The 12,449-nt window shown below is 46.1% G+C and overlaps 1 protein-coding gene across 3 annotated transcripts in view; it reads right to left on the bottom strand.

Moving 5' to 3' along the window:
- LOC106606462 (platelet-derived growth factor subunit A-like) overlaps nt 1-8,919 on the bottom strand; it is a 28,506-nt gene extending 19,587 nt beyond the window's left edge. Inside the window, exons 1-2 of one of the 3 annotated variants that reach the window (XR_006770163.2) lie at nt 8,102-8,912; nt 6,960-7,059 (exon numbers count right to left, since the gene is read on the bottom strand). Coding sequence is in view for 2 of the 3 variants with exons in the window: in XM_045719884.2 (XP_045575840.2) it covers nt 6,960-7,059; nt 8,102-8,164 (163 nt within the window). In the remaining variant the exon portion in view is untranslated. Of the gene's footprint in view, nt 1-6,959; nt 7,060-8,101 lie in introns of all 3 variants that reach the window. The other 2 variants (XM_045719884.2, XM_045719883.2) reach the window with 2 other exon arrangements.
- Between the last annotated feature and the right edge of the window lie 3,530 nt (nt 8,920-12,449).

The raw sequence follows: 12,449 nt of genomic DNA, 5'->3' as shown, positions 1-12,449 counted from the left end.
CAGTCATAGTGCCACAGTACAGTGCAGCACTGTTAGCTAACTGAATGCTAACAGTTTACTGTGGCTAGTTCACCTTATTACAGTCATGGTCATCTGATAATCCCAGCTTGTTTTGGTCCCCACCCAGAGTATGCACTTTATTACAGGATCTGGTGCCAAAGTAACACACACTCATGGTACAGACCGCAAACACACACATGGCTGGCGTGCACACACACACACACACACACACACACACACACACACACACACACACACACACACACACACACACACACACACACACACACACACACACACACACACACACACACACACACACACACACACACACACACACACACACACACACACACACACAGCAGTAAAATGATAAAGGGCTGTTCAGTGGATGCAGTATTTTCCCTGGGAATAGAGGCTGGACTGTACAGAAACTTTCTGTTTACAGATCAGGTGGGTCCTCTCTCTGGTAGCCCACCTGTTCAAGGGACACAACCCCATACCTGTTCACATATACTGAACACACACACACACACACACACACACACACACACACACACAAAACGGAAACCTAAACACACACACATCAGAACTCAACTCACTGTGCTCATAACAACGTAAAGCCCAGTCAACCATTAGACAAAGCCTTCAGGTAAACACAAGGACTTCACTTATCCAGCTCCTTTGTGCTATAGACGAGACATTTGAAAGGCTTTTCTTCTCCTGTACAAGGTCTATATAAACCTCTGTTTGCTTATTTATTTCCATACATCTGTATGCTGCATTTCGTGGCCTTGTCAAGCCTAAACATTGCCCAGGCAGCGGGAAGAGAGAGAGAGCAGGCCTTTGCGTCTCCCTGTCAGCTAGTCAGTCATTTACATTTGAGTCATTTAGCAGACACTCTTATTCAGAGCAACCACAGGAGCAATTAGGGTTAAATGTCTTGCTCAAGGGCACATCGACAGATTTATTTCACCTAGTCAGCTTGGGGATTTGAACCAGCTATCGTCTGCTTATAACAGCTAGGGTACCTACCGTCCCAGTCAGACAGCTGTGACCCAGAAAAGATTTCCCTCCCTAGAGGAAGTGATTAGTGTTTACCTGCTCTGCTTGGGAGCCCTGTCTCCCTGCCGTTTAGCTCAACACAAAACCTATAGGTATCACTGTGTTAAGTAGGCTCATGTACACTAAGGCACTCAAACACACACGCTGAAACACACATGCACACACACACGGACACACACACATATGCACTCAGTCAGACACACAAACATGCACGCATGGACACGCAGGTCATGCAAGCACACATTCAGACATGCACACTAACACACACACACTCTGTCCTGTCTGTCCTCCTGTCAGTGAAACAGGTTGTGACAGCTGCCTGATGTCTCCACCTAACAACCTTTTAACGCTTTGGGTCACTGACAGAACTCCCAGCCTGCTTCTCTTTCTGTCTCTCTCTCACTCGCCCCTTAACCTTTCTCTGTTTACCCTTCTCTCTTCCTCCATCCCTCTTTCTCTTGCTCTCCCTTTCTTTATCTCTCTACCCCCTACCTCTCTACCTCTCAACCACCCTTAATTTCTCTCTATCTATTCTTCTCCTTTCTCTCTCTAGATGGGAAGGGAGTGAAGGAGAATGGGAGGCAGGCAGGCAGGGAGGGAGGGAGGGAGGGAGGGAGGGAGGGAGGGAGGGAGGGAGGGAGGGAGGAGGGAAGGAAGGATAGAGGGGGGAGGGAGGGGAGGGGAGGGAGGGAGGGGGGAGGGGGAGGGAGGGAGGGAGGGAGGGAGGGAGGGAGGGGGAGGGAGGGAGGGAGGGAGGGAGGGAGGGAGGGAGGGAGGGAGGGAGGGAGGGGGGAGGGAGGGAGGGAGGGGTAGAGGGAGGGAGGGAAGGAGGTAGAGGGAGGGAGGGAGGGAGGGAGGGAGGGAGGGAGGGAGGGAGGGAGGGAGGGAGGGAGGGAGGGAGGGAGGGAGGGAGGGAGGGAGGGGGAGGGAGGGAGGGAGAGAAGAAGGAAGACAAGCAGGGAGGGCGTCACGGCAATGGACACCGGGAGGAGACAGGCCATGTCAGAGCGGATGGAGAGAGAAAAGGAGACGCCATATAAAGGAGTCCTTTATGGACTGACTACTGCTTTTTCAGCATCACAAAAGACCTTTCTGTTGTTTTCCTTTCTACATGAAGAAAGCAGGCTGGGAGAGAAAGAGAGAGGGAGGGGGAAGGGAGGGAGATGGATAGACATAGTGATTAGAGCGAGAGAGGGAGAAGGATAGACAGAGACTGGGAGAAGAGAGAAAGAGATATGGATAGACAGAGAGGCAAGCATGAAGACAGAAGCAGACTGAATGAGCAAGAGGGAGAAAGAAAAAAGAAAGGAGAGTGAGAGGAAGAGAAAGACAGTAAACAACACAGAGAAAGATATAATTCTACCTCTGTAGGGAGCCCCCCTCCTCCTCGCCCCTGTCTACTCCAGGTAAGGTTGAGGTAAAGGCTTGTAGGTAATGACACGCCTGCTGCCTGCAGCAGCTTCCTCAGTCTCCAGCCATGAATCACACTGCCTCTGATGACTCCTAAATTACTCCATCTATTAGCTAGGAGATCTCTCTCTCTCTCTCTCTCTCTCTCTCTCCCCCTTTCACTGTCAGCATTCTACCTTCTGACACAACACTTCTGGACCCGTTTTCATAAAGTATCTCAAAGTAGGAGTGCTGATCTAGGATCAGTGTTGCCTTTCCTACAGTGAGACATCTTATGAATACAGGACCTGGTACTGGAGAAATGGAAATGGTTCTTCCAGTGAGAGAGTGTATCAGCCCACTGAGCACAGACGTCTGTTCAATGTCTAGTTTTAATTTACATTGGGTTGAGTTGACAACTAATGTGAATTCAATGTAAAATCAACCCCCTAAAAAATCACCTCATTGGATTTAGATTAAAAGTTAGGTGGAAAAAATACAACATTTCCTTACGTTGATAACTTTTTTGAAATCCAACCAGATTTCCACGTTGATTCAACATCATTACATTACATTTTTGTGTTGAAATGAAGTAGAAACAATGTTGATTCAACCAGTTTTCCCCAGTGGTGAATCTGGGGTGAATCTGGGGCATCGGAGTAGGAATGCTGATCTAGAATCAGGTCCCCCATGTCCATATAATCTTATTAAAAGGCAAAGACTGATCCTAGATCAGAACTCTGAGAAGCTTTGAGAATACAGGCCCTGAACTGTTGCAAACTGTAGATAAACAGGCAGAGCAGGGCTGCAGGTTCAGGTAGTTGTTGCACAACCTTTTCCCTGTAGAGTGAAGTGCAGCCAGGAATACAGGCTGCAGATACTCCACCTCTCCACCACAGGCCTCATGTCAAGAGTCAGGTTCCCCTTTCTGTCAGTCCTTCAGTATAGACAGATAAGAACAGAACAGACCAAGAGGCTGGGGAAGATGAGAGGAGAGGGGGAGAGGAGACTGGCTCCAGGGGGGAGAGACTTCAGCAGGTCATCTCAGATGTCACCCTGTCTGAAGAGACCATCGCCTTGCTGACTGCTCTTCACTGACTCCCTGACATACACACACAAGTGCATACACGCCGAAACACATACACGTGCATGTTCACACACACACACACACACACACACACACACACACACACACACACACACACACACACACACACACACACACACACGCACGCACGCACGCACGCACGCACGCACGCACACACGCACGCACACACACACACACACACACACACACACACACACACACACACACAATTACCCTCCCGTCCACCATGGACCTCCTACATGCCCCTGAGGCTGCTCTCAACACTGCAGACTATCAACACTGCAGACTATCGACACTGCAGACTCTCGACACTGCAGACTATCAACACTGCAGACTCTCAACACTCAGACTATCGACACTGCAGACTCTCAACACTGCAGACTATCGACACTGCAGACTCTCGACACTGCAGACTATCAACACTGCAGACTATCAACACTGCAGACTCTCAACACGACTCTAAACACTGCAGACTATCGACACTGCAGACTATCGACACTGCAGACTCTCAAACACTGCAGACTATCAACACTACACTGCAGACTATCGACACTGCAGACTATCGACACTGCAGACTCTCAACACTGCAGACTATCGACACTGCAGACTATCGACACTGCAGACTATCGACACTGCAGACTATCGACACTGCAGACTATGCAGACTCTCGACACTGCAGAATCTCGACACTGCAGAATCTCGACGCTGCAGACTCTCGACACTGCAGACTCTCGACACTGCAGACTCTCGACACTGCAGACTCTCGACACTGCAGACTCTCGACACTGCAGACTCTCATCACTGCAGACTCTCATCACTGCAGACTCTCATCACTGCAGACTCTCATCACTGCAGACTCTCATCACTGCAGACTCTCATCACTGCACAGACCCATATAAAACACAGGCCAAGACCAGATAAGCCCTGAAGGTCTCCTTCTAAATGACACTGACACATCCCTCCCTTCTTCCCAGGGCTCAACACAGTTGAAGAGGGTGAGAACTCCTATCTGTCTACAAGGTATAAGAGTTCAACAAGTGGCCAGGGGTTAAGGGTTTAGGATCCAATGGTTGCAACATATGCCATGGGACAAACAGACATAGATAACTGACAGTTCTCTCTCTCTCTCGCTCTCTCTCTCCCTCCCTCTCCATCTCTCTCTCACCCCCTCCTACTTTCTGACAGGCAGGACCCAGTCCCTTGTACAGTCCCTCTCCCCAGTAACTAGCTTTACTGTCCTGCCGTTCACAACAAAAGCTCTGAAAATACACCTCTGGCTGGCGTCTAAGGTCTTTCAATGGCCTGCCTGGCAGCCTATTGGCTCATCAGGCAGCCTATTGGCCTCCAGGCAGCTGTATGTACTGGTAATAATAATCAGGCAGTCTGTTGGCCTCCAGGCAGATGTATGTACTGGTAATAATAATCAGGCAGTCTGTTGGCCTCCAGGCAGATGTATGTACTGGTAATAATAATCAGGCAGTCTGTTGGCCTCCAGACAGATGTATGTACTGGTAATAATAATCAGGCAGTCTGTTGGCCTCCAGGCAGATGTATGTACTGGTAATAATAATCAGGCAGTCTGTTGGCCTCCAGACAGATGTATGTACTGGTAATAATAATCAGGCAGTCTGTTGGCCTCCAGGCAGATGTATGTACTGGTAATAATAATCAGGCAGCTAACAGAACACATTCCACATTCAGCATTTCAATTCAATTATAAACACATCTTCTCATGCTAAGGCTAGCTGCTAGAACCAGCCCTCCTGAGACCTATTTCAGACTCCACTCAGTCCAACCAATATGATGACGAGCTGAATTGTGGAGGAAAAGTGCTTTCATAATGTAGGCCTGCTATATTCCACGTGCTGTGTGTGTTGTGATAATCTAATGAAATGTTATTGCTATGTTGATCTGATAGGAGACACAAGACAAGTTTAACCATTGGTGATTCAATAGTTAACTGAATTTGCCAATAGGAAATGTGGATAAAACAAACAGACAACATCAGTAATAACATACATGATAAATGATAAAATGACGTAGGCCTATATCTGTACCCCAACATAGGTGTGAGTGATGTAATGAACCCTGTTTATAAGTCAAACCAAAGAAAAGCCCATTCATTGGCTATGTAATTAGTGAATAGGAGCAAATGCTTCTTGGAGCAATAGTACCAACATGAACCATATGGCTAATAGTAATCATAGTTGGCATATGAGGTAGACCTTCCATTACCAACACAGGTGTTTAACGCCAATTATAGAATTATCCATTTCCATCCACAAGACAGACTTGGGGAAAGCCCAGATTTGATATATGGCGGGTGGCCTGTGTAAATAGAGGCTCATGTGAACGCAAAAATCATGTGCCAGCGCACCCTTGTAACCGAATCTCCCCTTCAAAAGAGCCAGAGACAGACAGCTAGATTGCTCTCGACAAGAGACAACCACATCCAAGGAACATGACTGCGGCAGAAAAGCTGTGCTCGCTGCACCCTGTGCGCCGCATGCGCCTATCCGTTTACAGCCACCGTCCAACACGCCGCATGTACCTATCCGTTTACAGCCACAGCTGTGGCACCCTGAGTGCCATAAAGCCAGCATATTGCGGGTGACAACTTCTAAATAGAATCTGGCAAAATAAATACCGCGGTGAAAGTCCACCTTCTATGTCACATGTGTACACTACAGAGTAGGACGCGTCTTATCTCGCGCTGGTATTTTCTGTATTAGTTCCCAAGTAGGATGCATCACTTTCTGTTCCAGAAAACCTGGCCTTCCCTCCTCCCTCCCTTCTCCCTGGCCTCGACTACAAATCCGGGAACATTTCCTCCACGAGACACTTGCCTAAACACGCTCCCGTGTCGTTGTTGTTTGTTTGTCTGTTTTCAATTAGCTAATTAAAAAGACCCAAATGACTACTATAATCCCCGCCAAATGTCTTCGGGCCGGGCAGCGGGGCACAGAGCCTTTTACGCGCTCGGTGCCGAAAGCAGCTTGACCAGTCCATTCATTTCATAGCAACAGTTGTTGGAGAAGCATGCTGACTGGCTGCTGAGATCCCAAGGTAAGTCTGATACGGAGAGTCCCACAGGCTCCAGCAACTTCCACTCAGTGAAACAAGAGAATAAGTAAAACATGCATTTGCTGGTGCTGAATCAGTAACACTATCCAATCGGGTATGCCCAAATAATGCCTGCTGCGTCTTTGCGACCTTCAGAGATTCGGTATCATCGTTCTTTCCCCTAGTCAATTTTATGACACCGTTCTACGTGACTTATAAATACAAGTAAACACCTTTATGGTATCGCCCAGTGCGACAGACTGGGGTTCGAGCAAAGTTCAGTGGAATGGAATCACAGTTCGTGTGCGTGAAAGTATCAAGAGACAGAATTTACCTACGGGGACGTCTATCTCGGAGTCCAATAGCCGCTGGAGGTCGCTGATGCTGTGGATTTCGCTGTGGGACAGTCTCTCTATCAACTCCTGCGGGACTTCCTACACACACACACACACACACACACACACACACACACACACACACACACACAATCAAGACAAAACGATTACAATGAAGATTAAAGACACACATGGACTGTAAAACAACGCATACATTGCGTCATTATCTATTATTGTCTTATTAATTCAGGTCAATGGAGAGGAAAAATGACGCTACGGTGTGCCCATTACAGCATGCATGTTCGGCTCTCTTGAGTCTTGTTCACAGACCGTCCGCTACACTTGCACTTGTGACTTGTTGCGGATACTAGGTTTCTCTCTCAAGCTGGAAGGAGTGTTCGGCCTCACAGCGACAGAGCCTAGGCTATTTATATATCCCAAGTGCGGTTCCCATGAAAGCGTTTGGCTGGCTCAACCATAACGTTGTCACAGTTGGCTCACGCATAAACAGATTTGGAACGACCGCCCAAAATAAGTCAAATATGTTTCTTGGTGCAGTTACAAGGCTGTTTCTAAAAGCGTTCCATGCAATGCATTCATATGGCAAGTGGGGTGGTGCTGATATTGCAAGACATTTGTGTCGCCTTAGGGCTACAAGTTTGCTTCTTGTTTGTTCGTTTTTTTTGCCGATTAAATAGCAGAAGAAATCCAATAGGCTTTTATGACGACTTAATATGCACAAAGTCAGCACAAAATGGTTGAGGAACAACATTTTAAATATAAATAAAAATAGGCCTAATGTGTTTGCAACATCTAAATAACGTGTATCCAATATAGCCTAGGTCTATGCACTTTGTAACAACGACCTTCCCACAGCTTGTAAAACAATGTCGACTGCTGTGCAGCAAAGCCCCTTCTCCAGAACAAATGCGCGCTAAGGACAGCTCCGGGACCCCGAAGTCCCTAGACTCCCCTCTACCCATTCGCCCCCACACTCAACCCCCTCAACCCCGCAAAACGACCCCCCGCGCCAGGCAGGAGTGTGACAGTGAGAGAGAGAGGCATGCACTCTGCCTGACTGTGGCTAGTCTTATTCAAACCCGTAGAAAGTGGTTGCGAAAAGCCCTTATGTCTTTCATACCTCAGCAACAGCATTCAGCAGGTACGACGTACAGAGCAGGAAGTAGCAAAGTACGGGTCTCATCTCCCTTTAATTCCGATTTCCCCAAAAACAAGAAAACGTCTCCTGCTGTAGGAGCCGCAAAGTCGCTCCTGCCCGCGGATGATCAAGAACCATCCCTTGGGGAGAGGAACATGTGAGTAGTCCCGTTCAGTCGCCCGCGGTACAACTCCTAAACACTTGTTTGGGGAACTCTGCGGATATCTGAAGTGCTTTGAAGTAGAGTAGTTGACTGCAATGTAATTCACATTCGTGCGCGTCCGCCACTCCGAGCCCTCTCTCCGTGACAGAAGTAGAGCAGACAAAAGGGCATGGCTGGCTCCTTAGACCAGTTGAGCAGTAAGGCAATCCCAACAGAAGACCTTGACAATCATTGCACTTGTTATCAACCCCCCAAGAACGAATAACTTGTTAAGTCTTCTTCAGAGGTTGGAAAACATGTAACCGTTTCCCTTGTTCTCAAATATTTCGAGTTCTATACCCCCAAATTATTATTTATACGATGAACATGAAAAACCATGACATTTAAATATTTCAATAACAAAAAGTGCGTCTTTTTTAAATGGTACAATCCCAGGTTTAAGTCCCGTTATGAAAACCAAAAATAGAGCAGCGGAAATAGCTCTGTAAAAAGTTGTCCGTGTGTTCTATCCAGTGAGTGCTTAGCTTGCAGTGTGGAATAGAGAGCTCGACAGGTCCGTCTCTGTGTTGGACTCTGGAGTGAATAAAGTCTCGAGCGCACTGGAGCCGCTGAATATAGTGAGCTCGAGCTGTGGGAGTTGGGTGAGCCGCGTGCCTGATGCGCCTCCCCTCGCGCTCCGGTGGTGCTCTCCCATCAATTCACCAGGCCTGGGAGCTGGTTGGTTGGCGGATGATTTAAAAACATATCCTCCTCTACCTCCAACCCCTACCCCAACCCAAGACGTCACCTACAAAAAAACACACGCGTAGGCTATTGATTTAGCTACATATTAACAAACTACATATAAAATAAAAAATTGAACATAATAACAAGATATATATTTAATGATGATGAAGATGATAAAGCCCATGCCTTTGACCATCACCAATCTTCCTTGATACACAGAGAGTAACCAACTGTTACAACACCTCTTAACAGTATCATGCATGAGTGATCCATTTAACAAACTTGTATCCAAGAATATGTCACCCAAATCATCAAATCAAATGTTATTTGTCACATGCTTAGTAAACAACAGGTGTAGGCTTAATAAGAATAGCAAAAATCACTGAAGCTGGAGACTCATATCTCCCTCTCTAACTTTAAGCACCAGCTGTCAGAGCAGCTCACAGATCACTGCACCTGTACATAGCCCATCTGTAAATAGCCCATCACCCTCATCCCCATACTGTTATTTATTTTGCTCCTTTGCACCCCAGTATCTCTACTTGAACTCTCATCTTCTGCACATCTTTCACTCCAGTGTTTAATTGCTAAATTGTAATTATTTCGCCACTATGGCCCATTTATTGCCTTACCTCCCTTATCTTACCTCATTTGCACACACTGTATATAGACTTTTCTATTGTGTTATTGACTGTGTGTTTGTTTATTCCATGTGTAACTGTGTTGTTGTTTGTGTCGCACTGCTTTGCTTCATCTTGGCCAGGTCGCAGTTGTAAATGAGAACTTGTTCTCAACTAGCCTACCTGGTTAAATAAAGGTGAAATAAATAAAATACAAATAATAATAATAATGTCCATTATTGAGAGTAAGACCATCAGTGTAAAGGCCCAGTGCAGTTACAAACATAATTTCCTGTGTTTTATATATATTTCCACACTATGAGGTTGGAATAATACTGTGAAATTGTGAAAATTATGATTATGCACTTTTAGTGTAAGAGCTGTTTGAAATGTCACCGTTTTGGTGGGATGGAGTTTTGGCCTGCCTTGTGACATAACAAATTAGTTATTAGACCAATAAGAAAGAGAGTTCCAAACCTTTTTGACAATAACAGGTCATTTTCAGATTTCCCCTCCCCACTCAGACAGTCCTAGCTAAATTCTTGCTTGAGAAAATGCTTTTTGCTAAGAAGTAAAACAATGGTTTTTTTTTTGGGGGGGGGGGGGCATTTTAATTGAAAACAATCACAATAAGGTACTTCATTGTTACCCAGAAATAATTTGATATTGAGATAAAAAATGGCTGCATTGGACTTTTAAACAAGAGGAGGAACCCACAACCCACTGTCTGGTTAACAAGAGACTGACTGGTCTAAACTTGCTCAGAGGAAGTCACCATTCAACTCTAGAGTAGCGGGGTTTATTTGGGAGGTCCTGGTTGGAAAAGCCCTTGGGGGCATGGTTAAAGTCCAGGACGTACAGGACTGGACACACCACCACTGGCCACAGGTGTGGCCTCGGCCTCAATGCTTATATCAGAGAACAACTTCCCTATAACCTGAAATACAAAGTGAATATCACTCAGTTTCGCTATGGTTTCACTTCACCAGTTAAATAAACAGGGTGGCCCTTATGATCACAACTTCTTCCCAGCCTGAAATCCAAACTAAATATCTCTCTTGTTTCGCATCACTGACTCAAGTGAAATAGTGGCCCCCAATTTCACTATAGATTGCATCGCAGCAAAAGGCTTTTGATATCAGAGCAACTTTCCGAGCCTGGAATATAAACCTAATATTGCAACCTAATATTTCACCTGAATAATTGAAGTGAAAACAGAGAAAAAAGTTAAAGAAAAAGTTAAAACAGAGGGAAAAAAATAGAAATTGAGAAAAAGGGGCAATATTCAGTTTGGATTCCAGACTACAACCTTCCTGCATACATACTATTTGACCTGTAGTCATTAAACTCTAGGTTACTACCGTAACATAGTTATTTCTCTGTGGTGTGCAGCACCTTCCCCCATAATATTTGTCATGGCAGTGGTTGCTCATGCCCCCATAGCTTTCTATTGCATAAGTCAGGCCCAGAGAGATGGAGAGATGATGGGTCCTGGTATATGACTAATGACTGATGAGGAGGTTCCTTATATAGACCCCATGTGGTCGCCAACATCATACACGGTCATCTCTATTACATCACAGGTCAGAGGTGGGGAGTGGAGGTGGGGAGTGGAGGTGATTGGAGGGAAACAGAGGTTAAAAGAGAAGATAGAGGAGGAGGAGAGGGGGATCATCACAGAACAGATTAGGGGAGTAGAACAATAATAAGTGGAATGGTGAGATGAGGATAGGAACGGAAAGGAGACGAGGGGAGTAGAAAGAAGTCGGGGGGGGGGGCAGCTGGCAGGTCTCTCCATCTAGCCCCCTCTCTCATTCTCTCTCTCTCTCTCTCTCTCTCTCTCTCTCTCCTTCAGTCTCTCCCTCCACGGGCTATTAAACAACATGTTTACTGGCAACTGAGGTCTGTGTACCTAACAACATCAACCCCAATAAATCGTTTTATGGAAGCTGGCTGCACAGTAAACCTGTGGCCATAAAGACGTGGCGGAGGGGAAGACATGTTCTCTGAGTAAGGAGATGACTCCTGTTTCTCCCCGGGCCACACATAGCACAGCTCCCAACTGGGAGGAGGGAAGAGGGAGTGGGAATAGGAAAGAATTCCTGCTCCGGAAAGTAGTGGATGTGGTGGATACGAGTCTGTCTGACCTGGGAGTGTGGAGAAGAGCAGAGAAATATAATTACTATAGAACATCCACCACTTGACGTGAATGGGACTGTCCATTCTGTCAGTCCGTCTGACCTGTGGATGTGGAGGAGAGCAGACAAATAGAATGACAAGTCAGTGTTGCTGAGTCAGTGATGGATGGACCTCTTGGCCGTGGTCTATTTAACAGTAGGCGTTGTAACAAACACACTATCTTGACCAGAAGACAATCTTCCTCTCAGCTCAGTTTATCTAATACTCTCAACCACCTGGAACTGAACCCAAGATTCTCACACTATAGACGTGTCAGAGAAGACACAACCGATTGAGGACAGGAATATTATATGTACACACCCCAGCGTAATTCCCACAATCATCACCACAAACTAGTATAAATACCACTAAGTTCAACCATCCATGTCTATGTAGTAGACAATTTTCTGTTATCTGCAGTGCTTTACTGTAGAAATGTCAGCCATTTTACAGTGTAGCAACACAGACATTGTGCTGATTAAACAAAGAAGAATGCAGGCAGAAGAGTAAACATTCCATATCAAATATAACTTTATTTGTCACAAGCGCCGAATACAACAAGAGTAGACTTTACCGTGAAATGCTTACTTACAAGCCCTTAACCAACAGTGCAGTTCAAGAAGAGTTAAGAAAATATTTACCA

Source organism: Salmo salar, chromosome 06 (genome assembly GCF_965601325.2).
Source record: "Salmo salar chromosome 06, fSalSal1, whole genome shotgun sequence".
NCBI classification, from domain to species: Eukaryota; Metazoa; Chordata; class Actinopteri; order Salmoniformes; family Salmonidae; genus Salmo; species Salmo salar.
Note: the sequence above shows the minus strand (reverse complement) of the source record. Positions and strands in the feature narration are given on the sequence as shown.